The sequence below is a fragment of the Ochotona princeps genome, chromosome 5, assembly GCF_030435755.1.
Source record: "Ochotona princeps isolate mOchPri1 chromosome 5, mOchPri1.hap1, whole genome shotgun sequence".
In the NCBI taxonomy this organism is placed as follows: Eukaryota; Metazoa; Chordata; class Mammalia; order Lagomorpha; family Ochotonidae; genus Ochotona; species Ochotona princeps.
The window spans coordinates 90796409-90814456 of NC_080836.1; the positions used below are offsets into that span (position 1 = coordinate 90796409).

General features: G+C 51.4%; 1 protein-coding gene across 9 annotated transcripts in view; it reads right to left on the bottom strand.

Annotated features, from left to right (window-relative positions):
* The window catches only part of TNS1 (tensin 1), a 203458-nt gene that overhangs the window by 132218 nt on the left and 53192 nt on the right, over window positions 1–18048 (bottom strand). For 8 of the 9 annotated variants that reach the window (XM_058664988.1, XM_058664996.1, XM_058664987.1 and 5 more), the window contains one exon: window positions 17519–17556. In XM_058664988.1, coding sequence (XP_058520971.1) covers window positions 17519–17556 — 38 coding nt within the window. Of the gene's footprint in view, window positions 1–17518; window positions 17557–17930; window positions 18039–18048 lie in introns of those variants that run through there. The other variant, XM_058664994.1, reaches the window with a different exon arrangement.

Below are 18048 nucleotides of genomic sequence, written 5' to 3' on the forward strand. Positions count from 1 at the left end.
GTGGTGCCATTATCCCATAGGGTCATTGATTTGTCTCCTGACTGCTTCACTTCCCATCCAGCTCCCTGATAATTCACCAAGGAAATCAGTGGAGAAAGGCTCAGATACTTGGCTCCCTGCACCTATATGGGAGACCCAAAAGAAGCTACTAGTTTTGGATTAGCCCAGTTTCAGCCGTTGTAACCATTTGGGGAGTAAATCAGTAGATAGAAGATATCGTTCTCTGTGTGTTTATCTCTCCTTCTCTCTGTAACTCTACCTTTCAAGTAAAAATAAATCTTAAATAAATAAAGATGTGGCTTGGGATGCCAACATCTGATAGTAGACTGCGTGGGTTCGAGTCTTGACTCTGCTTCCCAGGCAGGCTCCTCCCAGTGCACACCTGGCAGGTATCAGGTGACAACTCCAGTACCAGGTCCCCGCACATGCAGGTGGGAGATGCAGATTGTATTCCGGCTCCTAGTTGGAGCCTGACCCAGCCTCCGCTGCTTGGCCACTTGGTGGAATGAATCAGACAATAGGAGCTTTGTCTCTCTCTGCCCCCCTCTTTCTCGGCTCACCCCACCCGCCTCTCAGATAAACATGTAAAAAATAATAAATAAGTCTTTATACACACATACATCCCATAGTCTCTGCCCCTCTGGCAACCCCGGCCAACACAGTGAGTAAATCAGAGAAACAGAAACCGTGAATTCCAGCAACTCAAGGAGCTCCCGCTGGCCACCACTCCATGAATTCAGTTGAAGGAAAATTAACAGTCACATGGCATGATAGCCTATAAACAAAACAAATGCTGGGGCGTCAGTGTTGGCATGAATAAGTAACTGGGAGGCGAGGGACAGTTCTCTACAGCAAAATTCCAAATCATAAAGGGAGAAGGAGGCATGAAGAACAGAAAAACCAACCAAACCTACACCGGCTAATGGCTAAACCACCACAGCCCGGCGCTCTCCTAAGTGCCCATGTCACTAGACATGAAAACAGGCTAGGGAGCTGTCCCAAGGGCAGTGGCTGACACCGTGCCATTGTAATCCCACACTGGATCCCGGGTCAGCTCAGGGGCAGGGGGAGGCACACTGGCCAAACGCTACTGAGACATGCTGCTTAGCTGACAGCATCAGTTCAGTGCCAGTCTCCTGGTGCTTGGGTAACTGGGCAGCAGTTATGTAAGAGGTCAGTATTCGTAGAAGCCAAGTCAAGCACACGTGGGAACTCAGTACCATTCTCTAAGGCTAACATCATCTCAACAAAATACGAAACAGCAAAACCTTGGGTCCTGAGCAGGACACAGCTGAGGGTCAGAGCAGGAGCTACAGGCTAGGGAGACAATCAAGTCCTTTCAAGGGAAAACAAGCTTAACCTGGGAAAGTCCCTGGAGTCCCCAGGGAAACAATCCAGTGAGGCCCAGACAGGGGGCAATGGAAGAGGCACACAAACAGATGCAGGCTAGGGCCTGGATGAACCAGGATCACCACCTGGAGACATCCCAACCCAATGCCTAACACAATAACCACAGCACCACATGCCCTAGTCATGGCTGTCACCACCACCAGGGGCTGACTTGCCATCTCTGCGTTGCCCAGCTAACAGAATCTTCACCATGACATGTCAGTAGGATGAAGGAAACAAGGAAGCTGAGAAGTAGGGCACACCAGAAAAGGCCCAAGGCCTCTCAACTGCACCAGGAAGCAGATCAGTCCCCCAGCTCTTAGATGACTTTGTCTCCAGTCCCACATTCTTCCTCATAAAGCAAGATGGCTGCCAAAACTTACCATCTCACCAGATAATCCAATCCCCAGCGGGGACTGTTGTGTCTTCCCTAACCTCACCAATCCACCTGTGCCCATTTCCTCCACCCACCCCATCTGCAGCCTCTGCCCTGATACGCCAGAAAGGACAGTAACTGATGGTGTTTATTTAAGCACTTTGCTACCTTTCATTTAATTCTCATAACCATGTAGACGGCAGAGGCTGCCATGACAGCTTTTGCTCAAGTCTCAAAGAAAGTACACAGCTTGCCCAGACTCAGACAATGAGTCAAGAGCTGGGAGTACCACTGGGGACAGCAAATTAAATGGGTCCCAGGTGCACCAGAAGAAAAGGGGGGTTCAGGGGGAGTTCCTCTCTAGAAGGCATCTGCCACCGGAGGGCGTGTCCCCATGTAGGTGAGAGCCGCTTAAGCAGGGATGACCCACGCTTCCTAGCACAGAACCCAGTATGAACCTAGACACCTCAGGACACCCTTGCTTGGGTGCCCTGGGGCCAGTGCCAGTGGAAACAAGCCAGGGAGTTAATCTGTGACTCACTTGGTGTCCCAGTACCCACACACCCCTCTCTTCCTAATGGCCCCCCACTAACATCCCACCCCACCTGCCCACTGCAGGGACAATAGGTCAGGTCACTCATCAGCCAGGGAGTAGAAGCATCTACCTCTCACCCCCAAGGGAGAGAATGGGGGAGGAGTCAGCAGGGGGTAGATGGGGGATGCTTGGGGGGGTGCCACTTAAGATTTGCAGAGCAGTTGGTTTTATTGTCCCGGGGGTCTCCGAAGAACAGGATGAGGGTTAGGTATGGAGCAAGAGCCCATCCCATGCTGAGAGGCCACCTCCACATTCCCTAATTCTCAGAGCAACCTGTCAGTCCAGCACAGCATCAGCCAGCCAGCAAGGTGTCTGTGCTGGCTACAAAACCAGACTTGAGCAGCCAGAGTGGCTGGGGGGACGGGAGGAGACACACCAGGGCAAAGTCAGGAGTCGCCAGAGTGCCAGGCTCCACCGTGAAACCTAGGAACACCTGTCCAGCCCGGAGAACAGTGGAGGCTGAGTATGGGCCTCCAGGTAGAAAGAAGCCAGCAGCAGAGGAAGCAGGGTTCTTGGTGCAACCAAACATCCCAACCTCTACCCATCCACGGAGCCCTCAATCAACCCCAGGGGCGGGATGCCCACCAGCAAGTGCCTGGCCTTCCCTGCCTCTTCCCTGGCTAGCGGGGAGCGGGAGGGAGGCTGCAGACCTCACGCCCACTGACCCCACACTCAAGCTAAAATGTAAAAACAGCCAGGGAAATAGGGAAGTGGCACCGGCCAGGAGTCCCCGCCACCAGGCCTCTGAGCTCTGGTCCTTCCCTCACTCAGTGGACCTCGCTGGACTCCCCTGAACCGCGGCCCTGTGGCCTCTTCCACCAGGAGCCCCCATTTTCCTCCCTCCCTTTCCCCTCGCCCCGAGCCCTCGGAGTCCCTGTCTGTGCTCTGGGTCCCACCCCGCCTCCTCCACGGAGCTCCAGCAGTGTCTCAGCAGCAGACACCCCAGGCCATGTTTACACAGCCCCAGAGTGAGAAATGCTGAAAAATATGAGACCTTTTGGGAGCCACATTCCAGGAAACGGAGAAGCCAGTTAGCGTTCAGTGTCACTCTCCACTCCCTCCCCCACCCCCTACCTTGCCCAATCCTGCCGGGAAGGGGGGTAGAAGGGACTGCAAGGCCACCCATTAATCCCTCAACACTTGTCCTACTAGCTACAACTTCAGAGAGAACTTCAGAAAAATAAAGTGGGGTGCGGGAATTAAGAGTTCCTGACATTTTATTTTTAAAACAGAACTAGAATGCTTCCCCTCCTGACGGCCCACCCCAGGTACAGTAAAGTCAGCGAATCCAGAGAGGACCCAGCAGCTTCCTGGGGAGTTGTGTCCAGTGGAGAGGAGGGGAAGGAAAGGCTCCCCTCAGGGCCTGTCATGGCTCCCAGCATCAGATCCACTGGAAGGTTAGAAAAAGATGCAGATTCCTGGGCCCAACTCTGTATGAGATTAATGATCAAGAAAGGACACACAAAGAAAAGCTAGAACCAAGCATTCACCACTTCTTCGTGGACTCATCCCAAAGCAGGAGAAGAGTCATAGTTCCCAAGTGATCCCAGGAGGCCAAAGCCAGGCAAGGATGGGGCAAGGAAAGAAAACCGTATCCAAGGAGCAGAGATGGAACACTCCCGGTGAGACACTAACAGAGTATCCAGAAACATTTCCTAGTAAAAATTATACATCAGAACCACAGGAAAATCAGCCCAGGAAGGCAAGGTAATTTGAACATCTGAAAAGCAGTTAAGGTTACGTATACTACATCAATAGAATTTTTTTAAAAGCATTTTTAAAATATTTGACAGGGGCCAGCAATGCCAGCAACCCATATGGACAAAATATGGGTTTGAATCCCAGCTGCTTCACTTTTAATCATGCTCCCTGCAAACATGCCTAGAAAGCCACAGAAGACAGCTGCAATCCTTGGGATTCTGTACCCATGTGCGAAACCTGGTTAAAGCTCCTGGCTCCTGGTTTCGGACAGGTCCAGCTTTGGCCGTTGCAGCCATTTGGGGAGTGAAGATCTCTCTTCCTTTCTCTCTCTTTCTGCCTCTCCTCTCTACCTTCCAAATCAAAATCAATAAACCTTTTTGGGCCCAGTGTGATAGCCTAGGGGCTAATGTCCTTTCCTTGCATGCACCAGGATCCCATACGGGTGCTGGTTCTAATCCCGTTGGCCCCACTTCCCATCCCAGGCCCATCTTGTGGCCTGGGAAAGCTGTGGAGGACAGCTCAAAGCCCTGAGACCCTGCAACCATGTGGGAGACCTGGAACAGGCTCCTAGCTCCTGGTTTCAGATCAGCATAGCTCTGGCTGGTGCAGCCACTTGGGGAATGAACCATTGGACGAAGAACTTCATCTCTGTCTTTCCTCCTCTCTGTATATCAGACTTTCCAATAAAATAAATACATCTTTAAAAATAAATAAATATTTTTTAAAAAGGCATTTGATAAACACCACTTCACAACTTAAAAAAACATTCAACAAGCGCCTGGCGGCGTGGCCTAGCAGCTAAAGTCCTCGCCTTGAAAGCCCCGGGATCCCATATGGGTGCCGGTTCTAATCTCGGCAGCTCCACTTCCCATCCAGCTCCCTGCTTGTGGCCTGGGAAAGCAGTTGAGGACGGCCCAAGGCTTTGGGACACTGCACCCGCGTGGGAGACCCGGAAGAGGTTCCTGGTCCTGGCATCGGATTGGTGCGTACCGGCCCGTTGCAGCTCACTTGGGGAGTGAAACATCGGATGGAAGATCTTCCTCTCTGTCTCTCCTCCTCTCTGTATATCCGGCTTTCCAATAGCAATAAAATCTTTAAAAAAAAAAACATTCAACATGAGGCCAATGTCATGGCATGGTCTGTAAATGCTGGCATCCCATTTGGGTGCCGGACTACATCTTGTTTGTTCCAATTCTAATCTAGTTCCCTACTGATGCACATGGGAAAGCAGAGGAAGATGGCCTAAGTGCTTTGGACCTCTGGACACCCATGTGGGAGACCAAGATGAAGCTTTTGGTTTAGGTCTGACTCAGCCCTGGCCATTGTGGCCATGCGGAAAGTGAACCAGCAGCTGGAAGATAACTATCTCTCCCTACCTGTCTGTAACTCTGATTTTTTTTTTAAGATTTATTTTTATTACAAAGTCAGATATACAGAGAGGAGGAGAGACAGAGAGGAAGATCTTCCATCCAAAGATTGACTCACTCCCCAAGTGACCTCAACGACCGGTGCTGCGTCGATCCAAAGCCGGGATTCAGGAACTTCTTCCAGGCCTCCCACACGGGCACAGGGTCCCAAGGCTTTGGGCCATCCTCGACTACTTCCCCAGGCCACAAGCAGGGAGCTGGATGGGAATTGGAGCTGCCAGGATTAGAACCAGCACCCATATGGGATCCCGGTGCGTTCAAGGCGAGGACTTTGGCTTCTAGGCCACACCGCTGGGCCCTGTAACTCTGATTTTAAAAAGCAAACAAAAGCACTCAACATGGGCCCAGGCCACTGCTTGCTATGTGGGCATCTTATACTGGAGTACCAGTTTGAGTCACGGCTGCTCTGCTCTGCTCCTGATCCACTTTGCAGCTAATAAGCCAGAGAAAGCAATGGGAGATGGCTCAAGTGCTTGAGCCCCTGCCACCCATGTGGGAGACTGGGAAGGAGTTTCAGGCTCCTGACTACAGCCTGGACCAGCCCCAGTCAATGCAACCATTTGGGGAATGAGCCAGCACAAAGGCTATCTCCCTATCTCTCTCTATGACTCTGCCTTTCAAGTCACTAAACACACCTTTAATTTAAAAAGAAAAAAAGAAGAAACGACTAGCTGACATCATGCTTTGTGATGCAAGACTGGGATGCTTTCCCCAAGATCAGAAACAAGACAAGACCCTGCATCCCTGCCACTTCAGTGAGGTTGTAGTGTAGGAGGTCCCAGTTAGCACAACTGGGCACAAACTGAAAGGAACAGTGTCCTGGCTGGAGAGGAGAGGCTTGCTACATTCCCAGACGACATCTTCCTGTGTGTGGAAAATCGCACGAAACCCTTTTCAACGACCATTAGCCTGAACAGATGAGTTCATCAAGGTTTGAAGATAAATCAACAATACACAAAAGTCAACTATTTCCATATAAGGGCAATGAACAAACTGAAAAAGAGCGTCTCCTCAAATCCTATCTAAATTAGCATCAAACAGAACAAAATGCTTAGGGATAAATTAAACAGAAGTCAGCATTGTGACGCAGCAGGTTAAGCTGACATAAGCACAGAGTTCAGTGCTGGCTGCTCCACTGCCCATCTAGCTTCCTGCTAATACTCCTGGTAAAGCACCAACAGATGCCCAAGTGCTTGGCCCTGCCACTCATGTGGGAGACACAGATGGAGTTCTAGGTTTCTAGCTTTGGCCTGGCACAGCCCTGGCCATTGTAGCCATTTGATGGATGATCTCTCTCTCTCTCTTTCCTTATCTGTAACTCTGTCTTTGAAAAATATGAGTATAAAAATGAAAGTAAAAATAATATCAAATATAAAAAGAAATATAAATATGAAATGTATAATGAATATAAATATAAAGTAATATATTTTGCAAAATGTTATTAATTTGGGGCAGGCACCATGGCTCAAGAGGATAATCCTTGGGCCTGGCGGCGTGGCCTAGCAGCTAAAGTCCTCGCCTTGAAAGCCCCGGGATCCCATATGGACGCCGGTTCTGGTCCCGGCAGCTCCACTTCCCATCCAGCTCCCTGCTTGTGGCCTGGGAAAGCAGTTGCGGACGGCCCAATGCATTGGGGCACTGCACCCACGTGGGAGACCCGGAGGAGGTTCCTGGTTCCCGGCTTCGGATCGGCGCGCATCAGCCCGTTGCGGCTCACTTGGGAAGTGAATCATCGGACGGATGATTCACTGTATATCTGGCTGTAATAAAATGAATAAATCTTTAAAAAAAAAAAGAGGATAATCCTCCGCCCCGTGACGCCAGCCTCCCTAATGGGGTTCAGTTCCAGTTCTGCCTGCTCTAGCTCCCATCCAGCTCCCTGCTTATGGCCTGGGAAAGCAGTGGAGGATGGCCCAAGTCCTTGGGACCCTGGACCCATGTAGGAGACCCAGAAGAAGCTCCCAGTTCCCTGCTTTCGATCAGCTCAGTGGATAGGGAAGACCTTCTTTCTCTCTTCTTTGTAAATCTTTTAAACAAAAATAAATAAATCTTTTAAAAACACAAACAAAAATGTAATTAATTTGGCAACTCTTCTAATTTGGCCCCCACAGAGCCCAGTTGGCTTCCTTGTAGAAATGGACAGATTGTTGGTATAATTCCCTCCTGGGACCAACCTCAAAACTTACTACAAAACAGACCACAGCACTAGGAATAGGGCAGTGCTGGCATTAGGCAGCCATAAACCAATGCAGAAGAAGTAAGGAGAAGTAAATTCATACATCTGTGTCCCCGAATTCCAGTGCAGGGACAAAACCCACTCAGTGGGGACAGAAAAGGCTTTCCAACAGATGGTGCTGAAACCACTGGAGGGTCCCACGTGACACAGAGCATTTATCTCATCTCACCCCACACGTAAAAATCAACTCAAGGGGCAGGCGTGTGCCACTGTTGTTCAGATGCTGCTTGGGCCATCCTCAGCTCACGCTGGATTGCCTGTGCACTGGTCCTGGCTCCTAACTCCAGCTTCCTGCTAACATGCACCCCAAGAGGCTGGAATTTCATCTGAAATAGGCGGGTGTTTGTTACTCATATGGGAGACCTAGGCTGAGTTCCTGGCATCTCCTTCACACCAGGTCAGCTTCAGCTGTTGTAGATATTTGGGAGTGAACCAATGGGTGGGAACTCAGTTTCTCTCTCTCTCTCTCTTTCTCTCTCTCTCTCTCTTTCTACCTCTCTCTCCCTCCCTTCTTCTCTGTCTCCCTCTCTCCCTTCCTCCCATTCAATAAAATACATTTTACAAATAAATAAACTCAAGATGAAAAGACTTAAATGTAAGAGTAAAAACTAAAACTTTCAGCAGAAAATGTAGGAGGAAATCTTGATAACCTTGGATTTGACAATAAATTCTCAGATTTGGCAATGAATTCTTGGATATGACACCAAAAACAAAAGCCCACGAAAGAAAAAAAGGAGAAAAATTAAACTTCAACAACATTCAAAACTTTGGGGCTTCAAACTGAAGATAATCCACAAATTGAAAAAAAAATTCAAATAATCTGTTTGATAAGAGACTTGTAACCTGAGTAGAAAATAAATAAGTAAAAGTTTACATAAAAAAGACAGCTCTGCTTTTTTAAGTGGGCAAACAGTCTGGACAGATATTTCCCCAAAGAAGACAAACCAATGAGCAGGCAGTACATGAAAAGATGCTTGACACCCTTTGTCATCAGCTAAGTCAAATCAAAACAAGGCACCAGGTACAACTTCACAGCTGCTGGAACGGCTGCCCAACAGAGGCAGCAGGCCATGTGTGCTCACATGGCCGGGAGGGCACCAAGGCCCTTCCCACGCTGGCAGGGTAAGACTACACAACAGCACCGTGGAACTGAGCACCATGTCGGAGCCTTAACCCCCAGAACCTCCAACCGTGACCGTATTTGGAAATAGGGTCTTGGAGGTAACCAAGTCCAAGTGAGGTCATGGAGATGGGCCTTCATCCAGCATGACGTCTCCTGATAAAAATGTGGACACAGGGCCCAGCGGCGTGGCCTAGCAGCTAAAGTCCTCGCCTTGAAAGCCCCGGGATCCCATATGGGCGCCGGTTCCAGTCCCGGCAGCTCCACTTCCCATCCAGCTCCCTGCTTGTGGCCTGGGAAAGCAGATGAGGACGGCCCAATGCCCAATGCTTTGGGGCACTGCACCCGCGTGGGAGACCTGGAAGAGGTTCCTGGTTCCCGGCATCAGATTGGCGCGCATCGGCCCATTGCGGCTCACTTGGGGAGTGACTCATCGGACGGAAGATCTTCCTCTCTGTCTCTCCTCCTCTGTGTATATCTGGCTGTAATAAAATGAATAAATCTTTAAAAAAAAATGTGGACACAGATAGGTCTGAAGGGGAGCTAGCGAGGCACCAGGAGAAGGCTACGTGAAGACTGAGGCTGGGGAGGTAGGTAGCGAAGCACGCACCAAGAGACCACATGGCTGCAGGAAGGTCCCAGCACCGGGAAGAGCAGGCCAGGATCCCTGCACGTGCTTCCCAGGAAGCACAACCCCGCCAACACCTTGACCTTGCACTTCTGGCCTCCTGCACCCACGTGCAGCATCGGTTTCAGCTGTGGTCAGCCACCCAGGTGGCAGGCCTTTGTTATAGAAGCGCTGGAAAACTCCATAGGCTCCTTTGGAGAACAATTTGGAAGCTCCACAAACAGCTAAGCCCAGACTTGCCATGACACCTAGCAGTTCTACTCCTAGGTCTGCACCCCAGAGAAAGGAGACCCACAAGCCCCAAGAACTGCACGGGAGCACTCACCACAGCATGACTCGTAAGATCAGACAGTGGAGACTGAATGAAGGGTAAGACAATAGGCAGTATACTGCAACGACGCTGCAGGATTCCTAAGAAGGAATGACACTGCTGCCCAGCTATGTCCAGAAAACATTTTGTCATGGCTCCATCGATAAGGAACTTCAAAGGAGGCACATGCATAGGGACTGAAAGTAGAACCATGTTTGTCTGCGGCTGGAGGGAGGAATTCAGGGGTGATAGCTGAAGTGCACAGGATTTCTTTGTTAGTCAATAGAACTATTCTAAAGCTAACTGCGGTGAGGTTGCACAATTGTGTGAAACCAAAAAAACCATTGAATTGCAGCCTTGGAATGAATGAATTAGGGGCAGGCATTAAGATTCTGCCTGGGACGCCTGCATCCCATGTGGGAGTGGCTGGGTTTCACCCCCAGCTGCTGCTGGTGCATCAAGGGCTGGTTTTGGCCCAGTCCAGCCCTGGTCCTAGCAGGTATCTGGGGAATGAAACTGTATAAGGGAGTGCCCATTCTCGCACTCTCCCCTTCTCCCCAAAATGCCCTCACCTTTTTTCAAATAAATAAAACTGTTTACTTTTTAAATGGATGAATTACACTTCAACAAATCTGCTCTAAGAGGTAAAAAGGAGAGGCCCTCAACGCCAGAGGGCTTTTTTTAAAAAAAATTTTTTTAATTGTAAAGGCAGATATACAGAGAGGAGAAGAGAGAGACAGGAAGATCTTCTGTGCGATGGTTCACTCCCCAAGCAGCCATAACGGCTGGAGCTGAGCTGATACGAAGCCAGGGGCTTCCTCCGGGTCTCCCACATGGGTGCAGGGTCCCAAACCTTTGGGCCATCCTCAAGTGCATTCCCAGGCCACAGGCAGGGAGCTGGATGGGATGCAGGGCTGCCAGGATTAGAACCGGCGTCCATATGGAATCCTGGTGCGTTCAAGGCCAGGACTTAAACCGCTACGCTATTGTGCCAGGCCCGGGGGGGGAGGGGCTTTTTCAGAACATGGCACTGTACTCCATACTGACCAAGATAATTATGGGCAGGAAGGAGGTTTGAGGAAATATAGACCAGGGACTGTGAAACTCGTTGCAAAGCAGACTTACTTGGGAAACTTTAAGACACTTCCTTCAGAGACAGCGAGAAGTCACACACCATCATATACCATCTGAGAACATCCTGCAAGGGGGCTTTGACAAAAGGTAGATCTGCCTGTGGTTGCCATCAGACACATGAACTTCCCTATGCCCTCTGCAGCCCCATGTGCCCACTCCCAGCTCCTGGTCACAAGAGACTTCTGCTCTTTCCCCTTTCTAGAATTTCACAGAAACAGAATCCCCACCTCCACCCCTGCCCGGGCTGTACTCTCTCAGGGCAGCACTCTTTGCCCTAAGCAGCATCTCCACCTGCAGTACAACAGCCATTCAGGGCCTGCCACGATCAGGCAGCATCCACCACCTTCTTCCACAGTGTGCCTGTCCACTTACCTGTGCGAGAATGCCTGAGTTCTTTGCAGTTCGGGGCTCCTGAGAGGCCAGCGTCAATGGCCGCCTGTGGACAGGGCTTTCTGTTGACCTTTCCCATTGCCCTTAAGTAAACACCTTGGAGTGGAATTCCTGGGTCACAAGGTAAGTGGACGTTGAACTTCGTTAAGAAAAGACCAAACGTCTCCAAAGTGGCTGTGCCCTAGGATGTTCCCACCACCGCCCACGGCAAGCCCCACGCCAATTAAATCCCACTGCTGAGAACTGGAATCGTAGCATTGGCAGGTTTGGTTTTTTTTTTCTTAAGGCACCCAGGTGACTCCAATGTAGAGACAAGCAAGCACTAGGCCTAGCTAGGCACTAGGGGAAGCTTGCCAGTGCCAAGCGGCAGGCAAAGCAGCAGAAGCAACCTGATTTTCCTTGATATTGGAGAGAGACCGGAGGGAAACAGGTGCAAGTGTTTAGTTGCGACCCCATCACACACAGCAGGCTTGGATGGCCTCTAGCATTCTAACCCCTTCCCTGCCACCCCTTCTAAGATACTGGATAAAATAGGGGTGCTCGCCTTGGCAGCACCTATACTAAAACAGGACAAAATAGGGGGGGATTTTTTTTTAATTATTTATTATTTAACTTCAGTAATTACATTGTATTATGTGACACAGTTACATAGATACTTGGGTTCTCCCCACCCCTCCCCAAACCCTCCCACCATGGTGGATTCCTCCACCTTGTTGCATAACCACAGCTCAAGTTCAGTTGAGATTTCCCCATTGCAAGCGTATACCAAACATAGAGTCCAGTATCTTATTGTCCCGTCAAGTTCAACGGCTTCTTAGGTATACCCTCTCTGGTCTGAAGACAGAGCCAGCAGAGTATCATCAATAGGGGGGGATTTAAAAAAAAGTAAAACAAGCTGATTTTTAATTTTTTTCCAAGATTTATTTATTTATTTTGAAAGGCAGAGTTACAGAGAAAGAGAGGGAGAGACAAAGAGATAGAATCTTCTGTCCGCTGATTCACTCTACAGATGGCTGCAATGGTTAGTGCTAGGCCACACTGAAGCCAGGAGCATCTTCTGTATCTCCACATGGATGCAGGGACCCAGCTACTTGGGCCATTATCTGCTGCTTTCCCAAGCCTTTGGCAGGGAGTTAGATTGGAAGTAGAGGAGCCAGGATACAAACCAACACCCATATGGGATGCTGATATCATAGGCAATGGCTTTACCCTCTACCACAGCATCAACCCAGCATCACATTTACTAGGGTTACCACTAGAGCACTCCCAGAAGTCCAACAAGACAGACCCTACTTTTATATTCGCAATGTTACAGCTGAGGATATTGGAGTTCAGAAAGGTCCTATAAGTGGCCCAGCAAGTTATAGACAACAGCCAAGCATATCAACTCAATAGTCTGTCCAAAACTAAAGAACTTACACACTTCACTAGGCTTAGAGCCATGACAGGCCTGGGGCCGTGACCTTGCCCGTACTGGGAATAGAAAAATATAAGCCCTAAGGCCCACTGTTGTTACTGTTGGAGGTTGCAGGTGTGTTTATGCACCTAGAAGGAAAGGTGATGTATAACACAACCGGAAGGTGGGATTAATTATAGGATTTCCTCTCCTTTCAAGCTTAAAGGATGAGATTTAAGCCTTTCTGCTATAGGGGTGGAGACCAAGTCATGGCTGCAGCTTCCTCCTTTCACCCAGCTGGGGCCTGGGGCACGGACAGAGGACAGGAAAGAGGCTGAGGGAAAGCTAAAGGAGGAAGCCAGGGTGGTGAGAAGGAGCTGCCCACCCAGCAGCTGCCAGCTCCTTCCCATAAGCCTTTCCATAAGCCTTTCCTACCCCGCATGGACAACGGAAGGCACTTTGCTGGCAGGAACTGCTGAGGTCAGCTGGGAACGCACAAGCAAGACAAGGTGAGAACCAGGCACCCCACAACCCCCACCCCTAGAGAAGCACAATCAAAAACGGAAGTTGGGGTTTGGTGCTGGACATCACGGCAGTGACAGGCATCTGGAGACCGCGTGACACCCACACTGGCAGAAGAACTGTGTGCATGCACACACTGCACTGGGCTAGAGAAAGCAGAAAGGCGAGGCCTGGAACCCTCAGTTTAAATCCTCAGTGAGAGAGAAAAAGTGAGGACAAATAAGGACCCAAGGAGGCAGACAAGCAAGCAGGGACACGGAGCAGCTCAGAAGTGGTTCCCTTTGACCCAGGGTGAGAGCCCAATGCATGAGCCTACCTGTCTACCTCTCTCTCTCTTTCTCTCTCTCCCCATACTCTCTTCGCTTCTCAATTGCTCTCTACCATGAATCCCAAGGCAGCACCAGAACCATGGAGAAAACCCATGTGCCTCAGTGCCATCAGCTACTCCCTGAGTCTCAATGCTGGATCTGTAGAATGGGTTACCACAAGCCCCTCCCAGCTCAAAGAATTGCAAAAATGAGTGAAAACGTTTCAGTGTTACAAAGTTTTGTATACACACAGGTGATTAAATGTTTATAGCCATTCTTCAAAAAAAAAAAAAGTAAAAAGATTTATTTATTCAAAGGTAAAGTTATAGAGATGGCAGAGAAAGAGATCTTGCATCCACCGGCTCACTTCTCAAATAACGCCAGCGGCCAAGACTGGGCCAGATTGAAGCCAGGAGCTTAGAACACTGTCTAAATCTCCCATTTGGATTCAGGGACTCAGGGACATGGGCCATCCTCCACTGCTTTCCCAGGTGCACTAGCAGGGAGTGGGATTGCATGTGCACAGCTGAGACATGAACCTGTGTTTCTATGGGATGTGGCGATTGCAGATTGCACTACCATGCTGGCAGCCAGATCACAGTTCTTTCCATGACAGCCCCAAGGCAGACAGAAACTAAAGGAGGCAATCCACAGAGGGATGGCTAAATCATGGTCTAGCCCCCACCCTGGAGTACAACACAGCAGTGAGAAACAAGCAGCCACAGTGGGTCTCCCAGATTTGCCACAAAAGGCAAGCATATGGCAGTATGTGGCTTAGGCAACACTTATTTTTGCTGATGCAAGACAAGAGAGTAGGGACCTTGGCGGTACCAACGTGGCTCCTTCCGGGGTGCTGGAATGTTCCCAGTTTTGATCCCAGCCCATGGTTGGACACACATCTATCCAGCAGGACCTTTGAGCTTCTGTCTGATATGGCACGTGAGTTGTACCCACATAGAAAATTTAAAATCGCCCAAATTATTCTTTGTAGCACCCTCCCCGGTGTCAGCTGGAAGCGGAATGAGCAGGTGGATTTGCTGCCACTTCTTTCCCACTCACCACCCCGCTTGTTTGTCTCTCAGTATCATTCATTCCACCCTTTGTTCCTTTCTTGGAACCCCCAACCACGGGCACAGTGCTATCAGGGAAGCCAGGGTGCAGCGCCTTCTCTGACATACCAGGTAGGCAACCCCAACGTGACATCTGCCATGAGCCAGGCCCCTCTCCCACCCCCACAACACGGGCTCTAAAGCAAATCCAAGTGACACAGAGCTAGACAGGCTCTCAGGACTCCTTTCCAACTGTGGCCCTGTCGTTATTCCAAGAAAACAGAAAGGTGCCCACTATATGTCCATGTGCACTTAATCCTCTCCAACCAAGCTCACAAGGTGGTAGCTGCAAGGCAGTGGGTGGAGCTCAACCCCAGGCCCGTCTGCTTCCCACATCATGCCCATGGCCTGCTTATCCATCACTCCCATGGCCTTGCAGGTGCCAAGTTGGTGACTAGACATCAAGGCCACCTTTACTTGGGTCCCTCCCACACTGCACAGGCGTGACCCAGTAACCAACAGGGTGTGGCAGGACTTGCAGGGAGGGCTCTTTCGAGGCCAGAACCCAAATGACACTAGAGCTCCTGCCATGGTCTCATAGCTCACTCACTGTGGGGGAATAGTCAAGGTACACAGGAAGAGAAACTGAGACCTCTTGCCAAACGGCCGGCCCCATGCAGCAGCTGCATGAAGGAACCACTGTAGGGCAGGATTCTCCAGCTCCTGGCTACCCCAGCCAGCTGCTCTCCAGCTCACCTCCTGCAGAGTCACCTGAACATGCAGCCTCTCCCTCCCCTGTTAGAGGGCAGGTCCTCTCCATCTTGTTCACTAGAGTAGCACCTGGCACACTGAAAGAGCTCAGGGATCATCAGTTTGATAGATAAACATTCGCAGAAGCAGAGACGGGAACCAAATGACCTCCAAGTTGAGCTGAGTTGTAAGCACCAAGGACAAGGTCCTGGTGTGTGCTTGGCAGCTCCCACTGCTGTTCCCATTAGGAGGAAAAGAGCAGGGCGGAGGCTGTGGTTGCCGGGACAGACTCCATTCACACTGGGTGGAGCATGCACCACAGGTGGGAGGCATTTCCTACAGGGGGAACCCCAATACAGAGCCCCACCCATCTACCTAGCCACTGGCTGGCCAGGGCACCCTCTTCACCCTCAGCTGGCCTCTTTAGCCAGCACAGCGAGATCAATGGCTTCACCTGGTACATTCCGAGCTTCAGCACAGGCCATCTTTGGCATCATCCTGCCACCACACCTTCTGCCTTATTTCTCTGGGCCACACATTCCCCCCTTGCTCACACTCTTCGCCGCCAGTCAGTGTGAGAGTTGGAACGCAAAAACAGGAAGGACAGGTAAGGATGCAGAAATGCCTGGCAACATGCAGCGAGGGATGAGAAGTGCAAAGGCCCGGGGCAGAGAGTAGGGATGGAACCACGCCATGAGACCCTGGGGTTCTTGGCCTCATGTTCTTCTGGCCCCTGTCTTATCTGCTAATGGAACTAAAAATAAATAATAATAATAAAACAAACTCTGATAATGCACCTAACACATGGATGTTCACTGTTACTCTGGTCCCAGAATGGAGAGAGGCTGGGGGAGGAACCAGAAAACTGGAAAGCTTGGGGGCTATAGGTGGAAAGTCCAGAACAACCAGGGAGAAGCAGATATTGGCTTCCCAACAGGAGATGAAGAGGTTGGGGGGCAAGTAAGAGAGCAGGTCAAGCGCCCCCTCCAGCTGATGCACCTGCCGCAGGTCAAGCCCTGGGCACCTCTGCTGGATGAGTATGCCAAGCTGCAGGTTATGGGTGGGAAGACACCCTTCCAGTGAAGTGATTGTGACTGAAGCAAGATCCCTGCCCAGACCAGCTGGCGCCCCCTGTACCCTTTCTCCAAAGTAGCATTGGCCCTTGGAGCTCCCAGAAACCATGCACCTACTGTGTGTCAGGCACTGCACTGTGCACTCCATACCAGTGCCTCAGTGAAGCCTCACACCTTCCTTGAAGATGAAACACCAGTTCAGAGAGAGAGAGTGGGTGTGTGAGTTCCCAAAGCCACCCACCAGCTAATCAGAAACACAGCAAGAGCTGCAACAGGTACATAGGGCCCCAGCTGCTCCGCACTGTTGTTTCAAGCGTGCTCCCATCCCCTCCTGTGCCCTGAGCTACTTCCTCAGAGTTCAAGGATGCAGGGGGCAGTGGTGAGAGAAGGTGCAGAGAAGGTGGGAGAAGCTTCTCCAGCATACTCAGGCAAAGCTTTTCCACCGGCTGGCAGAGCTGAGCTCACTTCTCAGTTTTCTTCCCAAACGCCTGCGCCCTTTCCCTTCCTCTGCCCAAGCCCTGACTATCCCTGCTGTCTGCTTGCCTCAGTTTCTCCCACCAAAAGTGGCCAGAAAATGTTGACAGGGAAACTGAGGCACGGAAAGGGGCAGGGCAATACATTGGCATGTGACATGGTACAGAGGGTTCCAGATTCAGGGACCTCCTGACTTCCTTCCTCCACCCCCATCCCATCTCCATGGCCTTCTGCCCAGCCCCCATCCGCATCTCTCTCCACCACCCAGGTCCTGCAGCTGGGACACTTTTTCGCAACCGCGCCCAATCAGACCAGCTGCAACGGACTCAGTGCAGCCCTGGGGTCATGGAAACGCTCTCCACCCCACAGGCTCTCCTTTCCTGGAGAACTGGAGCCCGAAGCCACCGCCAAGCGCAGCCCAGACGGTGCGCTGCACTCCCCCCAAAACCCCCTGGCTTCAGCCTTCACCTTGACCTGCGCTCGCAATCAGGCCCCGACGCTTTGCATAAACAAAGAGAGAAGGAGGAGGGACGACCCGGGCGCCGCCCCCACCCCTCCACTGGCGCCCTTAGCCCACCACCAGACCCCCGTTGCGCCAGGCCCGGCCCCTCGTCGTCCCGCCTGGCCCGCTGCTCCTTACCTTGGCCTGGCATTTCCGATGACAGGAGAAGTTGCAGACTGCAGGAGGGCGAGACACAGAAAGAAAGTTTTAGCCGCGAGGTATGAAATGGAAACTCCGGCGAAATCTCCTCCCACCGCGCCCGCAACCCGCGCTCCGAGGGAAGGAGGGAAGCGGAGGGAGGGGCGGGAGCAGCGGCTGCGGAGGCTCCCGGGCCTGCGGGCCTGCGGGCCTGCGGGCGGGCAGGCGCCACCCCACCCCTCCCTCCTGCCAACCCCCTCCCCCTGCAGCCAGAGCCCCTCCGGGCACGGGAAGGCGGGAGGGGCCCAGAGGGCGCCGGCTCCTTGGCTGGATCCCCGCCAGGGCCCGAGGTAGCCAGCACCCAGGCCCCATGCCAGCCCCTCCCAGGAACACGGGGCCTCTCTCTTTACACCAGGCGGGCAGACACCCGCGAACCCGGTCAGGCTCACAGACCCAAGGATGGTGCGGGAGAGGGCCTGCACACACACTTGCACACACTGGCCCAGGCTATGCCTACCCTTCCACGCAGC